The 25,676-nt window shown below is 37.9% G+C and overlaps 1 protein-coding gene and 2 long non-coding RNA genes across 4 annotated transcripts; 2 read left to right on the top strand and 1 right to left on the bottom strand.

Annotated features, from left to right (window-relative positions):
• The first annotated feature begins 1,843 nt into the window (after nucleotides 1-1,843).
• Nucleotides 1,844-12,824, top strand: LOC122672878. The gene is made up of 3 exons (XR_006334501.1): nucleotides 1,844-1,855; nucleotides 7,532-7,535; nucleotides 12,750-12,824. It is a non-coding gene; the product is annotated as an uncharacterized LOC122672878 (long non-coding RNA).
• A 1,382-nt stretch (nucleotides 12,825-14,206) lies between these two features.
• Nucleotides 14,207-16,054, top strand: LOC122672735. The gene is made up of 4 exons (XR_006334470.1): nucleotides 14,207-14,389; nucleotides 15,004-15,282; nucleotides 15,382-15,502; nucleotides 15,867-16,054. It is a non-coding gene; the product is annotated as an uncharacterized LOC122672735 (long non-coding RNA).
• Nucleotides 16,055-18,582: 2,528 nt separating this feature from the next.
• Nucleotides 18,583-23,267, bottom strand: LOC122670667 (short-chain dehydrogenase TIC 32 B, chloroplastic-like). 2 transcript variants are annotated; one of them, XM_043867626.1, is made up of 8 exons: nucleotides 23,030-23,267; nucleotides 22,453-22,684; nucleotides 21,906-21,985; nucleotides 21,192-21,345; nucleotides 20,142-20,223; nucleotides 19,898-19,985; nucleotides 19,169-19,215; nucleotides 18,583-19,050 (listed from the first exon to the last, which is right to left on the bottom strand). In XM_043867626.1, exons 1-8 carry the CDS (start codon nucleotides 23,157-23,159, stop codon nucleotides 18,883-18,885), a joined length of 981 nt encoding a protein of 326 aa, XP_043723561.1. In that variant the 5' UTR covers nucleotides 23,160-23,267; the 3' UTR covers nucleotides 18,583-18,882. The 2 variants fall into 2 exon arrangements, with proteins under 2 accessions (XP_043723561.1, XP_043723562.1); XM_043867627.1 differs by having other exon boundaries at nucleotides 20,142-20,220; nucleotides 23,030-23,264.
• Nucleotides 23,268-25,676: the final 2,409 nt, after the last annotated feature.

Genomic DNA, 25,676 nt, shown 5'->3' on the forward strand with positions numbered 1-25,676 from the left:
CTTTTTAATGTCTGATACTGTTTTGCAATCTACGTTTGAAGATATACGTATATGGTATATCTTCTGAGAACTCATTTTTGGGATTTTTATTTCATCAAAAAAAAAAAAAAAACTATTATATACTTCAAGTTGTTATTTGAACAAACCAGTCAAAACAGGGTTGAACTCTGGGTTTTAAAGCAATGATGAGTTGGTATCTGACTTGGGTCCAGCTGATTTTGATCCGATTTTGTTGCGAATCAATCGGATTTTGCCAGATTTCTATTGAACCCTAGAAACCAAGAGTGGATCAGTCGCTCTAGAACAACATGAATTGAGATCGGACGAATTCATCTAATTTGATTCCGGTTTTTAAAACATCGGTTGAGGTAGAAGCGGCAAATTGGGTCCCAAAACCCTAAACAGATCCGATGAAGGAAGCGATCAACAGACGGAAACCCACAATCATGGTTTTAGTGACTGGAATCTGAATTAGGTGGATCGTCAGATCGATTAATGTTTGATATTTGTTTTTTGCTATTATTCTTTTTTTTTAGTCGGTAAAATAGCAGAAAATCAATTAAACTTATCTCTTGTTGCAAAATCCCAAGTTTATTAAATAAAAAACTCAAAAATTTTACAGACCTTTGATTAATCAAGGAAGAGGACTTTGCTAATTGTGGCAAAATTCCAAGATCACTATAGATCTTAGTGCTTACTTTTATAGGTGAAGGGTATTATACAATTCTTAACTTTTCTTTTCATATCTTGAAATGCTGAAAGCCCTAAAGTTTTTGTTAGATTTATAAAGAAAGGGCACTGAAGGGGGAAATGTACATAAAGACTTTCTACTTTAGTTAATTTTAATGCACAAATTAATAAACTTTATAATAATCTAGGATTAATTTGAAGTTATCAATTCCAAATGGGTTATGAATTGGCCGAGGGGGGGGGGCAAATCTGAGTGAATAAACCCTTCAAAGTGGGAGTTATATCCACTTATTCCCATTTGACATTTCAAGACTTTCTTGTTTGCATTGACTCTAAACATATACAAATGACTTAGCCAGAAATTAATGTAGGGTCATTTTAATCACCAAAGGAATAAAGTGGATATCTAAATGAAATTAAAGTACACCCATGCCTAACTGTTTGGCCCAATGATCTCATGTGATGGTCAAAATGGAGGAACTGATCCAATATGACATAACTACACAAAACCACGGTATGCGATGCTCTCACGACAATCGATCTTGACCCGGTCATATAATCGGATGTTTGTGATCTTGGATATCAAATCTCTGATCAATGGCTATAAGTGTTGACATTGGTGAGTCTTCCTTGACGCAACCCCGATTCTGGTCAAATTGGCTCGAAATTGACGGGATTCAATTCCTGATTCTCGTCAATTCCTATTAAAAAACAAACAGATTTTTTCTAGGGTTCAGACCAATTCCGGCCATTATACTTCCTTGAACATTATTTATGACCCAAGAGTAGTGCTAGATCATAAAATGCTAATTATGTTTTAGGGAGAGAGTTCTCTGAGCAAGAGGCATCGAGAAATTCTCGTAAGAATGAGGTGCGACAAAATAATATCATACAATTGAAATAAATGAGGTCATTTCACATGAAGAAGGTACTCTACCCAGTGAGATCACTTCATGTCTATCTACTCAAAAAGAACTACTACCCTAACTCTAAACACCTGAGCCATATATTTGTAGGTCGGTTCTAGCTGGCCAGCCAGGTCAGGCAAGGAATTGACACACCTAGCATGTGCAGTACACTACACTAAAACAAGGAATCTTACTCTAAGAGAGAGAGGAGATTAGATAAAAATTGACCAAGAACAGAGCCAAGGTTGAGCGTTTTTGTTCTCTTTTTTCTTTCCCTGAAAACCTGAAAAGGATAAGCATCAGAGAGAGAAAGAGAGAATGAATGTCCACATTTAACACTACATCGAAGTCCTAATTTAATTGATTTGATAGCTCTTTTTCTTTTTAATTCTTTCTATTCTTTTTTTCCTTGTTGAATCAACTTGGAAATTAGAAGTCTCCAATTTACGGCCACAACTTGAGAGATTAATTTAAAAAAAGAGTCTTAACAAAATGATGATTATAGTCTTCTAGATGGTTTGAATTCAAAGTCTAAAGAAGACTTCAACAAGGTTGAAATGAGATAACACGAACCCACATAAAGAGTAATGGAATTTTTGAAGGGAAAGAATATGTAATTAAATGAAGAACAATGAAGCTTTGTGGATAAAGTGAAAAGAAAGAGAAAAAAAAAGAGGCTATCACTGGACCAGGGCTTAAGAGATTATAAATTTTTTTTTTGTGAGAATAGCGTAGAAAAAAAGCAGAGAAGAGTATTAAGATGGGCTGGAAAATGATGGAGTTCCCATGTGGGATGTACCAGTGGAATAATAAGAAAGGGAATTCTCCACTTAATTAGACCCACCCCACATCATCAAAAGAAGAGAATAGAATCATGAGAAAGAATAGTAATGTATAGTGTAGCTAGAATTTTGGATGTTGATGGATTTACCAACCAAATGGAAAGAAATGGTCCACAAAGATGAACATCTATGCATGGTTGCTTCTGAGAATAAATGGATCTCTCTCTCTCTCTCTCTCTCTCTAAGGTTCATAGAAGAAATATAAATAATAAGAAGAGGAAAGAGAGAATGAGGGTCTCTATAAAAAGGCTTAAAAGCAAGGAATGTTGAAATGGTGATGTTAAACAGAAGCAATCATTGTGTCTAAAGAACCAAAGGCCAGCTTTCTTGGACAAATAAGAATTGGCTCATGCCTGACTACCAAAAGAGTTTGCAAGGAGACATTTTCACAAGAGAGTTGTCTCTAACTAGGCCCTCCCTCTCTCTCTCCCCCCTACCCTCCTCTCCTGTGTGTGGGTGTTAACTGTTAAGCATGGAAACAGAAACGGAAGAATACAAGAAAAAAGAAGCAAAAACGCAAGGTTTACATCGGTGGCCGGTAGACCTACATCCATGGGAGAACAGAGAGTTTAGAATGTCTGTATCTCTTCAGCTGTACATCAGCTTATAATCCTTATATACAATAAGATCCCGTTTGTTTAGAGGGGACTTAGGTGAGGTAGGAGAATTAGGGTGGAAAAATACTGATGTGGCACTTTAAAATCCTACCCGAATCTTGTTTGGTTAATTTAGTGTGGTGAACTTACAAAAGTTTAGGAAACATCATTAATTGCTCTATCTGTTGATTTGACACTTCAAAATCTCACCATTTTATTATCTAAATTCCCACAAAATTGATTGGACTTTGGTTATTGTTCATGGAAAAAATAATTTTATCTTATCATTTTCATCATAGCAAAACCCCACCAACATATGGGTCCCATCTATCCAACAATCCCACCCCACCTTCTCCTTGGTCTAAGGAGTTTCTAAATGACACCTCTTTAGATGTATTTACAATTTGACACTTTCTTTTAATTGTTTATTGTCTTATTCTCAAAAGTTTTTATGATAAGTGTATAAAAGGATTTTAAAAATAAGTTGAATTTTAAAATACATGTGAAATGACACTATTATCCTTATTAGAAAAATTATGTCATACCTAATGGGGAAAAAAAAAAAAAAACGATTACAAGCCATTTGACATTTTTAGAGGTGTTAATAAGAAAATCCCTATAGAATAATTCCCGGCCTCATCTCTCCACCTACTATGTACAAGTTATGGCTGGACTCAATACAATTCAACTCAACATTCTCTCTTTACCTCAATATTTCCACCATAACAAAATCCCACCAACATATAGGTCCCATCTTCCTAACAATCCCACCCTACCCTCTCCTTGACCTAAAGAGTTTTTGAATGACACCGTTTTAGACTTATTTACAACATGACACTTTCTTTTAATTGTTCATTGTCTTATTCTGAATAGCTTTTATGATAAGGGTATAAAAGAATTTTTAAAAATAAGTTGAATTTTATAATTCATGGGAAATAACACTATTACCCTTATTAGAAAAATTGTATCATACACTCATACCTAATGAATGAAAAAACAAAAAATAAAATTAGAAACTATTTGACATTTTAAGGGGTGTTAATACGAAAATCCCTATAGAATAATTCTCCGGCCTCATCTCTCTACCTATGTACGAGTTATGGCCTGACTCAATACAATTCACTCAACATTGTCTCTCTCTCTCTCTTTTGGTCATGGATGGTCTCATGAAAATCATCCCATTGACCAAACCCTAACTACCCCAATAAAAAATCTGAGTAATTACATCATAGCGTGTATCATGATGATGTTTAAGTTGCTGAGGGTAAGCAGGCAAATGCGAACACGGTCTCCCACATATTTGCTTGCTAGTGAGGAGGGCACATGATGGTGTAGGTCAGGTGTGACTTAGATGATCACGTCTTCTCTCTCTCTCTCTCTCAAAAGGATCCTAAATTAATAAAGGAAACAATCTATCTACCTATCTATCTATCTTCATCCACAGAACAGTAGTTAAATTGTAAGTTATTGCTTTAGAAGTCTCAGATTCGGATCATCATGGGCTTCCAAGTTCTAACTTCTATGCTATATATGGAAGAATAAGACACAAGGAGGAACTCTTCTTCACTTGGGTACAAAGGCAATATATATTTGTAAAGAGAATAACTTCTTCTTCTAACACCAAAGTCCACTCTCCCCACTTAGACAAGTGTATCAATTGCAATTTGACCTCGCCAACTAGAAAGACTCTTTTGGAGGGGAAGACTGAGATGGGCTTTGGACAGCCACAAACAGTGGATTTGCCCCCACCCCACCCATCCACCAACCCAAATCCTGTGACTTGTAGCTTTGCTTTACTCATTATTTATGGTTTGAGATATGCTATTTGTTGCACTTGACAGAGGGGACATCTCAACATTGGACGATTTCCATGCTGACTCAAAACCAGATTTTGTCTTGAAAAAAAAAAAAAAACACACATGGGCATTTCAAAATTAAAACAAATAAAATAATATCGAGTTTTCGTTCACCCAAAGGAATTCCTTCACCATGATCATTGGTATCATTGGATTGCATTAGGGAGGGGTAGTACGACTTCACACCAATAAGGGTTGAGAGTGTAATGATTATGATATATTGTCAAATGCTAGCATGCTCCGATAGACTTGACCAGTTAAAGTCTGACACCAAATCAATTGGTTAGTAAATGGCCTAGTGTCAGACTCAGGCATATCCTGATTATGGAAAGAGCCGGTAACCATGTTTGGTTTTAGGCCAATTAGCGTTTAACCGATTGTTGATTGGTTATTAGGACATTTAAGATTGTTTAGCTTGATCATAGCCTGTTTATAGCTTGATTAGTCAAAAAAACCCATTTTAAGTCCGATATGCAAGGCCATAAATTGGTGGGGACCGATTAGGCCCGACCAGTTGATATCATTAGTAATGATGGCATAAGACCATGGTTCCAAGATTCAGGATCAAAATCAGCCTAGGCTGATCTCGATTCTGGCTGAACCAGCTCGTCCAACCCTTGTACGGAAACTAGGGTTAGGGCATGTTATGGCCAATTTCATCCGATTTCTCACCAATCCGGATCTTGATTCTGCTTTTTAGACCTTGCACAAGACTCCAATCATGGGGTCACATCACTGGGTGAAGGAAAACTTAGTCCAAGAAATTAAGACTGTGTTTGGTATGCATTATAGGTTGATTTTGCATTCTCGAGCGACAAAAATAATTACTTTTAATCATCTGATAATGCGAAATCGACCTAAAATGCATTCCAAGAATGCATATACCAAAACGCTACCAAACTAAATTCATTAAGTTTTATTCCAACGTTCTCTAAATATGGGCTTTACGTTTCAGGTCCAATGGTAGTTCCATGGGCCAGTTGTGTTACAAACCTACCCAAGCCTGGTTCAAAAGCTAACTGGGCCTGAATTATTAGCCTCTATTACTTGAAACGCTGAGAAACCATCAGGTCAGCCGGTCTCCGGCCATGACAATCCTAGATGTCATTGTGCTTCACAAGGTACTTCATATGGTTAACCTGATATCAAAGTTGAACCGTATAATCACTCGTGCAATTTCCAATGACGCGAGGAATGGCCGAATTAACCGCCTATGTTACACTGGACCGTGGCTATAATCCGAAGCCAATCTACAAGCCATCTCCATGTTAAGTATAAACATCTAGCCATGCATGAGTAAAATTTCAAACCTTTCTGATATGTCATGGGCCATTATATTACAAGAAGATTAAGTAAAGAGTTCCCCAATTTGTCCAATAATCTATATTTCAAATCATTAATCCATGTAACAAAAGGTAAGTAGTGTGGGGAAAACCTTTGGTTAAAGGGTGTGCCGTGTGCCTGGTTTTTTTTTTTTTTTGGTTGTTGAAAAATTATTTCGAAAAATACAACCAAGTCAACTTGGGCCCAAGCCCAGACCTCAGCTTGTAGGGCTGGACCTGTGTCTCTAGTCTAGTCCTGGCATGGGCCTCAAGAGTTATGCACATTCCAGGGTCCAGGGCCTCCAGGCCAATTGCTCTTTGGGCCATGACCTAAACATGGACAGCTGATTTGGGATTTAATGGAAAGCTTTTTGTGCTAAAAATACCAAAATGGTCCGTAAAACCAGCAAATGTTTATACCAGCCACAAGTTGGTTAAGTAGCTAGAGCTAAGAACTTGGTGACGAATTGACGATCACATGACTCGTGGTTATTTTTTTTAATTTCCCTATATGTGTAGAGGACAAATAGAGGTAGGAAGTTTCCACTTGGCAGACTGGGATTGGGTAAGATGTGCGGGGAAACCAAGTTTTAACAACAGACCTGATAGAACAGTGGAAAGGTTCAGTTTGGATTCATAGGTGGTTAGTTTTGTTAGACCTTTAAACCTGGTTTGGATTCATGGGCACCTATGTAGGTCACTAGGTGTGGGGAAGTAAAACTTGGATGGGCTTCCTGGATCCTAGGGCTACAATAATTTAGGTAAGATATTAAGAACACATGGATAAACACCAGATAGCTAGTAGGGTTGTAAATGGATAATCGAAAATCTGAATTCAATCTGCATCCGTATTTGTTTAGAAATATTCAGAAAAAATCCGTCGTCGGAAAAAATCTGAATAATTAATAATAAAAAAATTAAATAAATAGTGATCTTCGGAGTTTTTGAAGATTCAATAGGTTCTAGAATATGAGGAAAAAAGAATCATGATATAAGAGATATGGATTGAGAGTGAATTATATCCGCTAGGGGACGAAGGTTTGGTTTACACAAGGCAAAGATGTAAACGGATGATCGAAAACCCGAATTCAATATGCATCCGAATCCGATCCGTTTACAAACCTACCAAATAGACTTGTTAGTATGGTATAGCACTCTCAATCCGGAATTCAGATTCTATCTAGTGCGTTAATGAGTGCAGCATGTATCCCCAAGTATTGGCTTCCAGCTCCTCTCCGGATAGCCCAGCGCCCAAGGGGCATCCAACGGCTAGGTTGTGCTACACACATCTCGATGCATGCTCAGTCAACCATCAAGATGCGTGCGACACAACTCAATGGATGGATGCCCCATTGGGCATTCCCTGGGTGTTGGGCTCCCTGGAGAGGAGCTCAATACTGGTTTGAGAGGCGTTGGATGCCCAAGTAGTTGGAGAGGGTCTAAATCCCAAAAATGGATTTCCTCCAACTGTGGCAAGAGCTAGAGGGTCCAACCCCACTAAACGACAACAAAAACAGAAGTGGACTGGTTATTTCACAGGTGGGCCCCACCTATGAAATGACCAACACCCCCCTCCTGTTTTGGGGGTGGTTTCCGAGCGCTAGACCCTCTAGCTCCCGCCACGGTCGTAAGAGAGCCAGATTCTCGAATCCTCGGAGAGGATCTTTTTCCTAACTAAATAAGCTAGAGCCGTCAGCACTTAGCATTCCCATTATGCCCCCAATACGTGCGTGTGATTAGGGGTAGAAATAGTCATTTTGACAATTTCATCCAACTTTCCCGCCATTTCCAAGTATAGGGGTAATAAAGGAAATTAATTATAAATTATAATGTCTGACAAGCTACTTTATCAGTGATTTGAACCCGAGTCGGATGCCATTTACAAGGGACTTGGATCTTGTGCAGCTGTGGCGGGAGCACTGTACAGCACCAAAACCCACCCTGAATAAAGGGGGAGGTGGTCATTTCACATTTGAGGCCCAGGCGGGACCCACCTGTGAAATAACTATCTTACCCCCATTTTTCTTGTCGTTTAGTGGTGCTGCACAGGTGCAGCTCCCGCCACGGCGGGATAAGATCCTTTTCCATTTACAAGCGGTTTGCTTTTCTTCGACTTCTAACGGGGTAAGTTCATAGCTATTTTCTTCTTCTTCGTCGTCTCTGCAACTTTTCTTAACAATGTTTGTTTGTTGCACACTTTCACGGAACTGAAGGAAATTTGATGAAGTTAACTCCCAACTCCTGACTCGAGTTTCCTACTTTCCTTTGACGGATGGAGAGAAGATCAGAGGGCTCAATTTGGCAGAAGATGGAGGAGTTGCGGCTCAACTGCGAACGAGAAATTGCGGTTCTGATCCAGCAATTGAGCTCCGCTGTTGATTCTTCCCGAAAATCTCTTCAGTCGGTCAAGCTCATGGCAGAAGAGAGAGCCGAAAATCAAGGTAAAGGTTGTACTAGGAATTATGGTTCTAAGGTTGCTGCATTCGGAAATAGGGTTTCTTATCTTTCATATTCTTGAGTTCCCATTGTTTCCGAATTTCGGTGTTTGAGATTCGTTTTTGTTTCTCTTTGCTTAATTTTTAAATTTCTGGGGGCGTTGAGCATGTTCCCGTATAGTTTGTTTTCATTTATTCTTTGCAGCTCTTTGAATAAGACACCGGGATTCAAGGTTTTTCTGCCCGTTAATAGAGTTTTTTTGTGTGAGAATATGTGGTGTTGGCGGGGGACGGGATGTTAGATTTGTAAAGCCAAACTAGGTTTTTATCTCATCTCCAAGGTGATATGTTAGTTCTGGTGGGGTTTAGTTCTGTTGCTCCTTTGAGATGTAGAAACCATTGTGTACGCATAAACTCATTAACCTAGAAGAATACTAAAAGGGACAGAACTTATTCTCTACTTGAAGTGTGCCTCTGTTATGGTCTTGATTTCCTGAGTGTGTAAATGAGGAGGATGAGCTCAAACCGTTAAGGATACTTTCCTGGGACAAGTACCTTAGCTAGCCTCTTTGTGGTAGGATTTTGCCTCAGAAGAAGGAGCTTTCTTTACAGAAGTCAATTGGTTAATGAGGAAGCTAAAATATTATCTGGTGTACCATGAGTGCCCAAAGACACTATCCCTGATCAATGAGTTAAAATTAGTAGTATATATATACTATATATCAAAAGCGTTGAGCTCTTGACGGCTAAAAGACATGGCTACGGTCCTATCCACAAGAGACTACTGTTTTTTGTCTTGAAAACAATCAGTCTGTTTCTGGAAGTTGCACTAACAGCTTGCAATCTGAAATGCCTATGGAAAGCCGGGATACAACTATCTATTCTGGATCCATCAGAAAGAAATTGATATGTATCTGATGTAGTCTACATCATACGAAATGCCTATGGAAAGCCGGGATACAACTATCTATTCTGGATCCATCAGAAAGAAATTGATATGTATCTGATGAAGTCTACATCATACTTTCTTTACAGAAGTCAATTGGTTAATGAGGAAGCTAAAATATTATCTGGTGTACCATGAGTGCCCAAAGACACTATCCCTGATCAATGAGTTAAAATTAGTAGTATATATATACTATATATCAAAAGCGTTGAGCCCTTGATGGCTAAAAGACATCGCTACGGTCCTATCCACAAGAGACTACTGTTTTTTGTCTTGAAAACAATCAGTCTGTTTCTGGAAGTTGCACTAACAGCTTGCAATCTGAAATGCCTATGGAAAGCCGGGATACAACTATCTATTCTGGATCCACCAGAAAGAAATTGATATGTATCTGATGTAGTCTACATCATACGTAGAGCGTCCAAGCGCTTTTTGAGACTGCTCAGTTCCTTATCCATCGGTCCAATGCAGCTTTTACCATTGCCGTATATAGATATAGATGGGAGGTAGGCAAGGGTAGCTTGCCTCTCGTCACCTACGCTACCAGCACATGTTATTCGCATAGAGAAGACAGCGAGCGGGATAAGGTGATATGATCTATTTTTGCTTCTTTTTCCTATTTGGATTTTCACTCTGGTTTTCTTTGTTTGAAACTTTAGAAGAAATATGTGTATCATTTCATATTGTAGTTGATACGTTTTTTTTTATATATATATTGTAGTTGATACTGAGATTATATGGGTGTCAGACTTTGTATAAATTTTATGGGCAAGAGAATGCTACCTGGTCACGTGGCCCTTGCGCCAGCACAAGGGCCAATGGGAGCATGCACGCAAGCATCATGGGGGGCCGGGATTTCTGCCTTTCCGGGGGGGGGGGTTCATTTCGCACCCACCAGTGTCTAGGCGCAGGGGCCACGCGACCAGTTAGTGTTCTTTTCCCCCGGTTGTATTATGTAGGTGTTGGAATTCTCTTTCATTAATTTCACATTTATTTTCTTTTAATTCCTTTTCAGTAAAATTGGACAAGTTTAAACCTTACCTAAGGTTACTGGAGGATGTTTTGGTTAATGCTCTTACAGGTATGTCTCTGAATTGAATTTCTTTTTCTGTTTCCCTTGGGCCCCGTTTGTTTCATTCTAAAATTTTCTTATTTTCCAATGTGATTTTTTTTTGCATTTTACATCGAAGCAAAACAGTGGAAAATCCTATTTTACAGGAACATTTCCTTTTCCAAATTTTTAAGTGGAAACAAGCAGAGCCTTAACTGCAATTAGGGTGTCCAAAATTACAAATAATGCATTACTCTAGAAAGACAATGGAGATTACTAGTCTTAATTCACTTCATTCTATTATATATCTTTGAATTTTAGCACTCATGCATCTGCCCATTAGGAGCAAAACACTTTTGGTATTCCGTAAGATATTCTCTTGTTGATGGTGTGCCACTCTATTGTTTGATCGAAATTGGTAGGTTCAACATACATTTGATGTTAATCCTGAATTTTCTGGAATGTACATCCTGGAATGGTTTTTGGAACAAGTATATTGTGTTAACTCATCGCAGATGCACACCTCGTAGAGATGGTGTTTGAAGAATTAGAAGGTCATTGAATTGAGATGCAGATTAGATTTTGTTCAACCTATCCTTAACTTGTCCAGTCTAACTATAATTTGGTTGTGCTGGAATCTTTCTGAGCATGATATTTTGCTTTTGTTTAGCAGTCTGAAAACTTTTCTATGCTAGTTTTTTTTTTTTTTTTTGGCAATGTCTCTTAATTTTAGGTCATACAATGAGGTCATTTCATAATGATGCTGATAAAAACTTAGAACCATCAAGCCTCTGAACTACTAAATTGAACTTGGGTTAGATTTTGATTAAGCACCTCCATCTCAGTCTGTTTCCTGGTTGGCTCTTCATCTCTTTGGGCTGGGCATGGGCGTGCCTTTGATCCAAACCCAATCCACCCATGTTGCTCAGTGTCAGGAATTTCAAGTGGCTATTGACACATTTCATGTGCTCATTAGTAGATGAGCAACTGCTCATTATTAGGTAGGAACTGCATGATGGAAGAAATTACTCAGTAGCCTCTGTGGCATTGTCAAGAGTTATAGCAGTCATATATAGGTCATCGAACTGTATCTTGTTTGGTTAAGAGTCTATTGGTCGGTGGAGTTAATTTTGTGCTCTTCTGGGAGTTGTACTACGATAGACAAATGCTAATGCACATTCAGTTGAATTCAGATTTCTTGAATGGACTAAACAAACTGGGATTGGTTACATTGTGAGTGATAAATAGTATCTCTAAGGACTCCCAAGTTAAACCGTGTATGTAGAAAGTCCATTTACCAATTCATTTCAGTGTAACCATTAGACAACTTGCACATGTCTTTGAACCTGTCATCATTAAGTCTGATAGAATTACTTGAATCCCCCCCCCCCACCTTTTTTTTTGGGAAAATTACAATATTAGGGTTTGGTTTTACCAAACTACATACTCAATGTTTGGCTTCACTGTAATACCCAAAAGAAATGCCTATTCAAAACTACTGAAAAGGCCAAAACAGTGTATCTTCTTCATCTACATACTATTTTTGACATTTTTGCCCCAATGTTTATTTTAATTCCCACCCACTCTTATTTTATTCCCTTCATCATCTTCTTCTTCTTCTTCAAACACGGACACAAACACACCCTCATCTTCTTCTTTCTTCTTCTTCTGCAACCCCCTGCAATCCTTCCCACCCCACCCACTGCAACTCTAATAACCGTTCTGTGATTGTTTGTCAGAGTCCCTGAACTTCAGGCTAAAATCTATTTTATATTTGCAACTTGGAATATATAAATTTTTTCCCCTTTTCTATTATTTGGTTAAAATTTCTCTTGTTGTAATCTTGAGCCTTAATTCTTATTCTGATGTGTATGTTTAGGGGCTTCTTTAGCATGTGAAACATATAAATGGATCTAATCTGTTAAAGTTGTTGATAAAAAAGAGAGTAAGCAAGTTGGGATTCAGAAAGTGGAGGCAGATGAACTTCTGAAAGATGAGAAGAGGGTGTTACATGGACACGCAAAGAGGTCAGGTTCTCCCAAAGCACTAGACCCAGCTTCAGTTACAGCAGAAAGGCTGAAGGATGTCTGGAGCAAATTATAGGGAATGGGTTCATGGTTAGAGCTTTCTGGATGCTCTGTTTGATCCCAATGTAGGAACCACGAAGAACCAAATGGAGACTAGTTACTACCTATTAGATGGATGATCACTAATAGTTTGATGGTTTGACGGCATTTGGGAAATTGGATTTGGTTTTTATATATGTTACTAGGTGCACGAGATTCGCTCGTTATGATGCTCTAAAAGTCTTATCACAGAGGATGTTGGATTCTAATCTAACTTGATGCTCATTCTGTTGTGCTAAAAAGCTTCAAAATGTTGATGAATCTCGTCTGTTATTATGGATCAACCGCACTCCATGGTTGATAAATCATGAATAAGGTCATACAGGGGATTCATTGTGGGGCAGGAGGAAGAACAGGGAGTGGGAAGGGAGGAAGAACAGGGGGTGGAGCGAGAGGGATTGCAGGGGGTTGGCCGGGGTTGCAGAAGAAGAATAAAAAATAAGATGACAGTGTGTTCGTGTTCGAAGGAGAAGAAGAAAGAAGAAGATGGGGGATGGAATAAAATAAGAGTGGGTGGGGGAATAAAATAAACATTGGGGGGCAAAAATGTCAAAAATAGTATGTAGTTAAGGAAGATACATTGTTTTGGGTAATTTTGAAATAGGCATCTTTCTTTTGGGTGTTACACTAAAGCCAAACATTGAGTAGGTAGTTTGGTAAAACCAAACCCAATTTTGAGTAAACTTGTAATTTCTCTCTCTCTCTCTCTCTCTGTTTTTTTCCTGGGTTCAGATGATTAAATAGTTGTAGACTTCGCAGCAATGAAATGTTGATTAGAAGTGTTAATTCATTTGATATGTGGATAGTTTGACGTTGGAGTGATGACCCACCAAAATGTTCCAAAATGAAATAGGCGGCACCATTTTCTGGGACCTACCACATAGTTTATTATATGTAATGCTTTGATATCTCCCTATGAATTGCACTTCATCTAATGTCTACTCTTTGATTAATGACTTCATAATAAGGCTGGACTTGATTGCTTTTAGAAAATAAAAAAAGAAAGAAAAAATTTCCTTCTCTTATTGTTTTGTTACACTGAGAAAATCAAGAAAAAAAACATGACAAAATTCATCATTGTTGTTTGGTCATCAAAGAATTGTAATTATTTCTTCCCCACCCTGTTAGAGAGGGGTGAAGCCTGGTATGGCCGGCTTTCTCTAAAATTTTCTTTTCCCAGTCTTTTTCCATATAATATTTGAGACATAAAACTAGGGTTAATTTTTCCCCAAAAGCAACCCCCCCTCCTCCAACCACACCATGAGGGAAAGCAGCCAAACACAGCTTAAGGATCACTGATCTTTCCACTGTTGATTCACATTATGTATTTAGTGATTATATTTGTATAGATAATCTTCCCACCCCTAGTCTGTGAATGAGTGCAATGACCTTTGCAACATTATTTGATGAGCCTATAAAGTCTCAAAATTTTGAGTAAAATGTATTGACATATTTTCTATTGCATATATAGTGAAGAACTGTAAGGAGGCCAAGAGAAAGAGGGTAAAAGATTTCGTTTGGCTACAAAAGCTAGAGTAGAAGAGCTTAGAGAAAATTTGCAATATCAACGGGCCAAGAAGGATGAATATGCAAGAATAGTTTCTCAACAATCACTTGGTAGCTCTTCTCTTTATGCTTGATTGCCTTTACTCGATATTAGAAGTCTTATCTGCTGACACTTTACATTTGTAAGTAGCTTTTAATTCAAATGATCCAATAGAAACATTGTCTCATTTCTTTATTCATATCTATCAGGGAACCTTATTGTCATGCTTCGGCTAAAATAAAATTTTCTGAACTACTAGTTAACCTTGTGAGGAAAACCAAGGAGGTTCTCTCATCATCTCCATCAAATATTGGGGGGGGGGGGGAGGGGCAGGGGTGTTTATGCCATTTCAGATGGGCATTTATTCCAATCTGACTATTTAATGCCGGTTGTGCATAAAAACCTTTTGCCATTATACCCTGTTGTCTCAGTTTTTTTCATGGAGCGTGCCCCCTGCGCCAGTGCGGGGGCCAATGGGAATGTGCACGGAAGCATCAACATGGGTGGGATTTCCGTTGTTCATGGGATTGGGCGATCATTTTGCCCCATCATGTGTCTGGGCGCAGGCGCTACAATCCCGGATAGAGTCCTTTCTCCCAATTTTAATTCATTTTCTTGATTTGTGGTAATGTTCTTTGTTGTTGTTGTTTTCTTCTAATTTTCCTTTTGATGATTCATGTTGAAGCTTTGGCAACATTTGAAGAAAAAGTTAATCAGGAGATGGGAAACAAAGACATGGAAGAGACCATATCATTGTACAAAAGGGTTCTAGGCTTTCGGATTGAGGGAGGTCATGATAACTAATGGAATATTAATTATGAAACTGCTTTTGGTTTTATTTTGAGGTTATGATCATCTCATTAACAAAGGTTTTCCATTTAGGGGTCAATCAGTAAAATTAACTTGAAAAATCTAAATAAGGAGAACTCTTTCACCATTAGGCGTGCAAACGATGTTTATACGTGTAAGTAGTATCCTTTTGATTATGCAAATTTTGTTGTTAAAGCATTAGGTGACATGCATTTTAACATTTTGTGTGGTATGTGTTCTAATTATTCCTCAGTGTTGGATTGCACCCTTTACTTGGATGGTATCAAGGAGTTGATCCAAGAATTGAACTAAACAGATGACTGTTCAAGTTTGTGGGAATTATGAGAGAAAAGTTTAAGCGGCTGCATCAATAGGTACTACTACCTATATATCCTGTAAACCCTTTTTGCACAGTATAAGCCCTTGGATCCATCTCTAATCCTCATCGACATGTCTTTTCTGTTGAAGTAGAAACTGGCATCCTTCATGTTCATACTTAGATTGCTTGGTAGTATACGGATACCAAATTAAACATGCACTTGATGTGCTCAATGCATCAACTGCAAAACAAAAGAATGCGAATGAAATGCGATTTAAAGAGAAAACAACTGATCTATTTTCATCTCTTGAATCAAGTTTTATTCAATGATGTTAACATGTGAAAGAAAATGTGCTCCTAAACTGCCTCTTTAAATTCACGTGTAATCTAATAAAAAATTTTGGACTATCAATTAACAGGTATTCTAACTCAAGTGACTTCTCTTGCAGATTCATTGACAATCTCTAGATCAGCTCAAGCTTCATCAATTTCGATTGATAGTTGAAGTGATTCTCCAGGAAAGGAAAATGACCTTCAGAACCAATCTGGAGAAACTTGTTGATTTCCTATAGAACTTAATCATGGGCGAGTAGGAACATCAAAGGTCTACTCTTTTAAGGTACCCCTTTGGATCTTCAAATTTGATTTTCCTTCTCCCCCTCTCTCTTGTATCAATAATCTGACCAGCACGTAGAACTAATTGAAGTTTTCTGAGAACGATCCTGCAGAACATTTAACTTTGTTTTGAGAGGGAAAAAAATTACATTGTTTGTCAACATCCTGAATATCCCAATCAGATGAGACTCTTGATTCATAAATTGCTACAGAAGGTGCACTGTGAATTTGCAACTTCATTTTGATTGCAAGTTGCCATGTAGGGTTGCAGCCACAATCGGTATAATCAAGGGTGTTGTTCATCGCATTGTAATCGGCCATTACAAGAGTAATAGTCAATGAAAACGAACCTGTGGATCTATAAAGAAAGACTCGTGAGTCAATCAATCATAAATTCGCAATGCATGCATGGCCATGGCTTTTGAGCGTCTTTAAATCACTCTTACTGACTTTTAAGTCAAGCAAGGACAAAATGTTGGGACCCATTTGGTAACTTTTTTTATCCAGTGGTCCACCCTCAACACAAATATCTAATTGAGTAGTTGACTGCTTTGTCTAGTTTACTCGACATTTATCCCCAAACAAAAAGGTCTAGTATACACGAGAAAGTCAATGGCATTTCATCCCTCAGTGAACGCCATACAGTCTATACTCTCTTTAGGATATGAGTGGACGACCTGGCTTCTTGTCACCTTCCTTAGTCTGATTCCAGGACCCAAAAGGTTTGAGAACAGCAAATGCTGGAATAATTAAGGATACATGGCTTCTTGTCACCTTCCTTAGTCTGTTCCACCTTCTCTTTCTGAATTTTAGGTACACATGGGAGTCAAAGCCTAATAGTTCGTTTGCTCTCTGAAGATGTATATAATGAACCATTAGTACTTGGAACTGAGATTTGATTGCATCATAGAAAGGAAGCCCAGGAGTATTTAGAGGATGACAAACTAAAAGTGAGTGTCCTTGCTCTTTGTTCATTGCTTTGCTTCCTAAACTGACATTAATTTCAGTCAAATGCTTTTTTGAAGACTATTGGACCACAAGTCTAATTTCCTAATTAGTAATTTTAGATCATCTGGCATTGGGAAGAGGGATGTGGTTTTATAGCCATTGACTTCCTTTGGCATGCAAGATTATATTTTATGTTATATGCTATAGCCAGTAAGAGCAGTATATCATGATGTTTCCCTATGTATTACTGGAACTTGTAGGCTTGGACCATGTATTTGTAGCTTGCCTCCCCTTTTCTTCTCCCCAACATTTTCTTTCTCCCTTCATTATGTTATTCTTTTCTAGAAAATATGTGCCATTACTTAATGAGAAAATGAAGTCTACATAATTAGATCAAACGTATGGAATTTACCAAACAGTGATGGTGATAAAAGGGAAATTGAAGGAATGACTTTTGTACTTCTTTCACTTGTAGAATAGGTCTAACCTTTCTTGTAAAGCCATACTTTGTATCTTTTTGGCTATGGTAGCACATTTCTATATTATTGGTTAGCGAATGTCTTGGCTGAAACTATATTTGACTGATTGCTTTGCCTCTTTTTAATTTCTTTAAATGTTTATGTCTATGAATATTAAATGCAGAATGCTCTTTTGGGGGAGGATGGAGAATTCCGATTCCATTAATATTGGATTGCCTCCAAACACAAGCCTTACTTCCACACAATTGATGGATCAATGACATGTTTTCAACATTTCCTCTGTGTAACTGCTTCAGTGACATTGTTGTTGTGTACTCTAGGTTGGAAGGGCATCATATATAGCATGAGATGTTTGTACTCTAGCTATTTTGCAAATCAAGTTTAGTAGTATTTAATTTAAATATGAAAGAAATAGTTCAAATAATTCAAATGCGTTTAAATTGTACTAGACATTTTCTTTCTGCCACCTAACAAATGCACCTAACATGGTTTTTTTTTTATTTTTTATTATAGCAAAATTACCGATAAACAAAGTTTGTAAGCTTTTGGGAATTTTTAATCCCTAATCAACATTTCCAAACCCCTTATGACCAATAGGTCCTCCATGTAAGATTCTTTACTCTAAGGCCATGTTATCACATATTCTTTCGTGGTTTCCCATGTGAAAACCATTTGACTATTTTACCCTTTTCTTTCAGATTTTTCATAGTTCCAATTTTAACACCCAAGTATATCCTTCCAATTAGGGTATTCAAGCTCCATGATTTTTGTCATTGTCATCTCTGTCAGGTGACTCAGGTCGCATGGTGCCTGCGCCTAGACACAAGGGGACAAAATGACAGCCCCACCTCTGTTGATGCCCCTGCTTCCCCCTCATTGGCCCCCACACTGGTGCATTGATGCCCCTGTGTGCTTCCTTATTGGCCCCGCCTCTGTGAAATATGAAAAGTCCTTGTTTGGTACGATCTTTAGTGAAGCACCATCTTGGACAGGAAACTTATTAACACTTGGCTGTGGTTGCTGCTGGATTGATGCTTGTGTCAATGAATACTTACCTACTTTGAGCTGGGCAAATTTTAGAGAGTAAGAATTTATGGGTGTTCACTGCCCAGGGTTTTCCATTACCATTTCTTTTCTTTTACATTGATAGAACCAGGACTTAATATTGCCTGTTCTGATACAAATATATTCTGACCTATGTTGCTAGCTAGGACAAGTTATTACAAGTAATACTGTGATAGAATTCCTGCTATTGAAGATGATACATACTATCTAAGTTGATATATTCACATCTTGGATGATCACATTCTCTCATATTTACTGTCTCTTCATGAAGAGGTCTGTACATGACCGGAGTTCCTATCTGTAGATTAACATTTTAGCTTGTTGATTGTTATAATCGTCTGTGGATTAGTGCATGGGTTTGCTTCCAAAGCTTTCGTCCCAAAGATCCGTCATTCGCCAGATTTGAACAGTTCCTCTCATTACAATCGGCGAAGTATTTCCCGCTTACCCCATTAATTTGTTGGCTTAAAGCTACATAGCATGTGGTTGATGCACCCTGAGATACTCAAATTGAAGGATAAACCAGATTTTCAGATTAGGATCATAGTTACAAAATGATCATATGGAAACTTTTTGTTTTTGGGAGGGGGAGAAGGTTAAGAGTCGGAACAAACCTGAGATGTTGTCTTTAGCAACTTTGACACAAGGAAAAAGAGTGAATCTGCAGAGAAAACAATAGCAAAACATATTATGCCTTCCCTACTGGTTGGAACTTGAGTTGACCTATGACTACTTACCACGAATTTTTCTCCTCTCAGGTTCCTTGACCGGTTAAGTTTGCAGGTTCCTCTCATAGGGGGGGGGCAGAAATGACGATCTCACCCCACTTGGGCAGTGTATTCGGGCAGGGGGTGAGGTCGTCATTTTTGCCCCCCTATTAGAGTAACCTATGAACCTGACCAGACTGGGAACCTGAGAGGAGAACGATCCCATAGTCCTCTGTCTGTTCAATACCAAAAGAATATATTCATCTACATGTCGGTTGTATGGTTGAGATATGTCACTAATTTTTATAAATATTTTAAAAAAAATCTAAGGTAGTCACATGAATAGTATACTGGTATAAAATGAAAGAGAAAAAAAAAAGCTGAATTAGAATCTTGGGGGGCAAAAGTGTCTGATTTCGGCCTGATATCGAGCAATCTGTATCATGAGCTAAATCCTTGGATCCAGCCCAATCTATGACCAATTTTTAGAGAGATTGGGCAAATATTAGCCGGGTCGACAGTTGTAAGTCCTGATTGGGTGATCCAACCGGTCTGATCCAGATTCTTGAAACTATTGGGATATTCATAAGAATGCAAAAACAAAAACAAAAAACATTAGAGGTTGTTTTATCATACCTGTGACGAAGCTCTTATGCTCCCTGATAATTCCAGTCTTCACAATCCCTGGGTGGACAGCGTTGATTGTCACTCTTGCATTCCTTGCCTGTATCCAACAAAACACATTTCGTTTCTTTTAAATCATTTTCATCGTTTTGTACAACTTGAAATTTTATTTCATTCCATTTCCTTCTTTATTCTTTTCTTTAAATTAATTTTCTTTAACAGAAGCGGCCCGGGGGGTGGGACACAAAGAGACTACCTTGAGTTGCCTTGCGATTTCCTTGACATGAAATATATTAGCAAGCTTGGTCTGAGCGTATGCACAAGTCCCGTTGTAGCTGCACCACAGCATAAGTCCACAGTAAATAAGTAGTGCTCACACTGTTCTGATTTCTCACGGTATTTTGTTTTCTTTCTAGAAGAACCCAATTGATCTGGTTCAGTTTTGGTTTGGGTGTATTATAAATCGATAAAAGTTGGAATCCGCTTAATCGAACGAATGAATCGAAAACTGGACTAAACCCAATAAAAAAATAGAAAAACTGAAAACCAATATAGGAAATCGAAACATACCAATAAAAAGCCCAACAATCGACCGATAAAAACCTGTTAAGCTAACTCGACAATCATTTGAAACTGAACCAGACCGAATAGAACTTTACCTTAATGGTTCAACTTCAATAGACTGAAATTGATCCAGTCCAACAAAAGCAGACCAGAACCAATTCAGTCCAACCAAAACTGGATATTTGGATGCAAAAGGGTTGTAATAGAACACCTGGGACTACAGTTGGATTGGAATTTCTTGTCTTGAGAACCACAAAAGCAAGCAGATTGCAAGACTCCAAACGAATTTGAGTCTGGATACGGTCCGGTGGGACTGATCTCACACCCCATGAAGGGCGTGAGATAGTGAACAGCCACTAGCTCGGTTGGTTACTAATTGAATTGTTGAAGTGCATGCCCCCCTCCTAGGAGGTCAAGGGCTCGATTCTCCTTATCACATTTGTAACATTAAAAAGGCACGACTTTTCTCTCCCCTCTCTACCCTTTGGTTTCAGCTGTTCGCAAGATTATGGGTGGGGACAGATCCCTCCATGGGGCATGGGTCCCACATCCCATGGAGGGTTCAGATCTATCCCCACCCGTCCCCATATAGGTAATAGATCTGAACTTGACCCGTGATTAGGATTAATCAAAAATAAAATGCAGGGTTTGAGATTTGTCCCCACCCGTCCCCACGTGAGGACAGAATCCAAACCCATAGAGTCTTCAATACCGGTTTAGCTTGAGAGAGAGAGAGAGATACCTGAGGGGATTTAGCAAAAGACTGAAACGGAAACCGTCTCTTTTAACCCAACTGTGAATAACGGATGAGACGTTGACAATCCTGCCTTCAATCCCTGTTTGGTTTGCAGTTTCAACCATTTTCTCTAATAAAATCTCTGTTAAAAAATAGTGTCCTGCAACATTTTATTCACAGAAAGAAAATAACAAAAAAAAAAAGTGAAACCAACATTCTTTCCCAAATAAGGATTAAGAAAAGGTAGCTGATCATAAAGCTTTGCAACTAAAAATATAGATTTTGCCCTTTATTAATTTGTAGATTCTTCTGGAGTGAAATCTTCCCCCACAAATCCCGCCGAGAAGAAAGAAAGAAAGTTTTCTAACTCAATTAACTCTTTTCCTTTCTTCTCAAAAGAAATCTTATTCTAAGATTCACGTGTGCCCTATGCATGCATTGTCTTCCACCAAATCATATGGGGGTACTGAACTATATATGCTCATTGCCCAGTAAGGTCTCTGTTCTGGTCTGTTCTGGTCTGGTCGGTCCAAAGATAGATTAGCTTGATCAGTCACCAACTGTTAGATCTTGATCATATGGGTCCCTCCCATGCATGCATGCATGCATAGGCCCAAGAATAATCAACATCAGTGATAGACATCAATACCCATTTTTTCAAAAAATTTCAAAGTTAACCCAGTTCATAAAAGTGGTAACTTTACTTCTTATATTGCTTACCTAGGTAATTTGTAGCAAAAGTCATCTCAACTTTATCTTCTGAAAACTCTAATTTCTGAGAGAATTTCCCTGCATTGTTTCTGCAAAAAAAAAGGATTAGAGGCTAATACAAACTCTCTCTGTTGAGGTTTTGCTGTCTTGACTTCTGATGATGGACTCCTGTGTGGAGGGGGTTCAGGGATTTGGATAAGGATTATATGGGTATTTTAGTAAATCTCCTGTATAGAGTTTTGCTATAAGCATGTAATGAGAGTTCTTTCTCTGTAATAGAAAATCTGAGAGAGGTGTGAGGAACGAGCGACTGTAATTCTATTCTCCATTAATAGTAAAACAGATCTCATCTCACCGTGGACATAGGCAATCTTGTCGAATCACATAAATCCTTGTACACATTGTGTGATTGTTTTTTCTTTTGCTTTTCTGCATCGTGTTAGGATTCTAAATCCCTCTTCCCCCCTCTCTCTCTCTCTCTCTCTCTCTCTCTCTCTCTCTCTCTCTCTTTCTCTGTGAAGAAAAAGAAGAAGAAGAAAAGGGTACAACAACTCACATGAGTATATTAAGTGGTAACCCAAGAGAGAAGAACTCAGAGCAGAATCTCTTGACAGACGCTAATGAGCTGAGATCCATCTCCAACAAGATTATCTCAGCTTGTGGGCTTTCCTTTTGTACTCTCTCCTTCATTTCAGCTGCTTTCTTTACATCCCTTGCTGGAATTACAAGCCTTACCCCCCTCTTTGCTAACACTCTTGCTGTTTCAGCTCCAATCCCAGATGTTGCCCCTTCACAACATTAAAACAACATCAAATCAGAAGATTAACAACCAAATCAAATCTATACTTCTCTTCTTAATCACAAACCCATAAGCACAAAGATCTTGGGTAGCGTAAGCATGACATCTCAAATATAGAATAAGAAATGAATTAAGAAATAAGGAACTTTGCTTATATAGCCTGATACTGCCAAAAAGAGGGAATCATTTAAATCTTTCTCATTAATTAATGGGGAAAAAAATGCCTTCAATTAATATAGTAATTAAACTAATCCAATATCCTCTCTCTCTCTCTCTCTCTCTCTCTCTCTCTCTCTAAAGGTTAAAATGAAGAAAGAGATTAAATGTGACTAACCAGTGATAATTGCTGTTAATTGAGAAGGGAATAAACAAGTAGAATCTTCAGTAACTTGCTCAGCAGTTGAGTTTGATCCAAAACCACTTGCACCTGCAACACCTGCTAAGTACTTCAGAGTTTCCTTCATATTCACCAACCAAAGAAAGCAAGAGAAGTTCCGATGAAGCAGAAGTCTTCTGGTACTGATAGAATTTGTAACTCTCCATAAAAATTGAATCCAAATATATAGGCAAAAAGGAGAATCAAAACAGTAGACATTTACTGCTCATCTTTACAATTTATCCTTCTTTCTTTCCCCTATTTTTTTTTTTTTTACTTTTTCCTTAGGTTCCACTTATTCTGTTGGACTTATATCCGTGAGGGCCACAATTTAGCTTTTTTATTTTTCTCCTTAGGTTATCATCTCGCGAGAAATTCATATTTCAAGGTTTCATTAGAAATTTTGATTGTGTAAATGATGTGCAGACAAACCAATTGGATACTCTCATGAACCCGTACGATTAGGGCTTATTTCCTTGCTCTTGAGTTGTTTTTTGTATCCGTTGGATCTTCCATGGTGTGTGTTTGGCTGTGAATGGAAGGGCAAAGATCATCAAAGCAGTTCTTGTTGGATTTAGTTAGAGAAATGTTGTGAATATCTTTATCGTCTCCATTTATCTGCCCCTTCATTTCATCTCATAGAGGGCATAAATGACCACCCTATCCTCTGCCTGAACACACTGCCCAGATGGGATCCACTCCCCCCTATTAGATGAAATGGAGTAAATGGAGGGGCAGATAAATGGAAACAATAATTTTCCATTCAAAGATGACAAAGGAGGCCATCCAAATCGGCTTCTTTTTCCAATCTCTCTCTCTCTCTCTCACACACACTCAGGGTGTTACTAATGGTTATATGATCGGGTTTGGTTTGATTCAGAGTTAAATAGACAAAATCGGTTATTGAATCGTTTATTTAAACGGTTTCAGATTGTGAAAGCAAACCATTTTTTTTTTTGGGTAGAAAAAATCAAACCATATATAAATGTTTTTAATTGTTTATTATATGACTCTTCACTCTCTTGACGATTTGTGTTTATATATTATAATAAATTATGGAAGAAAGTTCTATATGGAGGAGTATACCACCCACGTCCAGACACAAAGGGGCAAAATGACCATCCTAATTAATCCCCATGAAAGGCAAAAATCCTACTTCCATGATGCCAATGCGCGTGCTCTCATTACCCCTAGCGCACACTTAGGGGTCACACTCCCCCACAGAGAACACCGCCCCATATATTATATAGATTTTATTATGTACATGTATATCTCTCATCCACATGTTATTTGTGTATTACAAAATATGTAATTTATATTATATACAATCTCTCTCATCGACAAATTATATGTATATATATATACTCTTTCTTACATATATGTTTTTACATATTACATACACTGTAGTGTTATACAATCTCTCATTTATTAAATTATTATATACACTCACTTATATAATTGGTTTTAATGGTTTACTATTGGTTTAAATGGTAGAAAACGTTATCGAACCATTTATTAAATAGTTTAATTTTTTAAATTAAAATCGAACTATTTAATAAACGGTTTGTTGGTTTCAATATAAACATTTGGCTCAATTTCGGTTAGCGTTTTTTTTTTTTTTTTTTTTTATAACTTTTTTACGCTTACTTGTGGGCTTCCTATTGACAAAATGAATTCTCACACACCGATTGATGTGGCAAGGGAGATTCCCCCAAGAATTGTGGAAATCCCTTGACCCTTACCCATTTTAAAAATGGGAGAATGTTTTCTGTGCCACATCAGGCTACGCCCACACATGGACAGCCTGTAAGGGGGGCAGGGTGGTTATTGTGCCCACCTCCATGTGCCTGGGCGCAGCCTATGCTACGACACAGAGAACAACGCCCCATTTAAAAATATGATTGAAAACTTCTTACTTCACAAAGCAGGATCCTTATATTTTACTTTTCCAAGAAAATAAGTAAGTTTCTAAACTGGCTTTTTAAATCCAAGTAGTAAGAGCTTAGCCAAATATGCTCTAAGACACACTCTAGGACACACTCTAAGTGATAGATTCAGACCCAAGTACTTGTATTGACCTAATAAGCAACAAAATGGGTGGTCCGAATTCCTTATAAGGTTGCAAATTGCGATTTCCAAACGGTTATGCTACTGATCCGCTGACACAAAGTGCAATTCAAACTAAATTTAGAGGCTTTTCTTGAGACCAGAATACCAGATCGCTTCTACCATGGTTAGATGATAGATATTTGTTCTTTTTGCTTTTATAAATGTCCTTTTATGCACTTTTTTTTTTTGGTAAACTCCTTCTTTGCACTTTAATAATGGTAAGTGGGATAGACATTGTCACCTAATTATAAGTGAAGCGTACATGTAGGGTTGGTGATCCAAACACTTTTTTAGAACTCAGACCATCTATCGTACGTAGGGCTGTAAATGGATAATAAAAAATTTGAATTCGATCTGCATCTGTATCCGTTTAAGGACATTCGTATTCGTTTACAGATATCTGAAAAAAAATCTAATTACTTCAATAAAAATCCGTGTGAAAAAAAATTCGAATACTTAATAATAAAAAATTAAATAAATAATGATCTTGAGGGTT

Source organism: Telopea speciosissima, chromosome 8 (assembly GCF_018873765.1).
Source record: "Telopea speciosissima isolate NSW1024214 ecotype Mountain lineage chromosome 8, Tspe_v1, whole genome shotgun sequence".
Lineage (NCBI taxonomy): Eukaryota > Viridiplantae > Streptophyta > Magnoliopsida > Proteales > Proteaceae > Telopea > Telopea speciosissima.

Excerpts from the sequence above, each read along its gene's own strand:
- LOC122670667 (XM_043867626.1), bottom strand. The coding sequence starts at position 23,159 with ATGAAGGAAACTCTGAAGTACTTAGCAGGTGTTGCAGGTGCAAGTGGT. Across the intron at positions 19,986-20,141 it reads AAATCGCAAGGCAACTCAAG|GCAAGGAATGCAAGAGTGAC; the intron begins GTAGTCTCTTTG and ends TGTTGGATACAG. Across the intron at positions 19,051-19,168 it reads TGCTAAAGACAACATCTCAG|GGTGCATCAACCACATGCTA; the intron begins GTTTGTTCCGAC and ends TGAGTATCTCAG.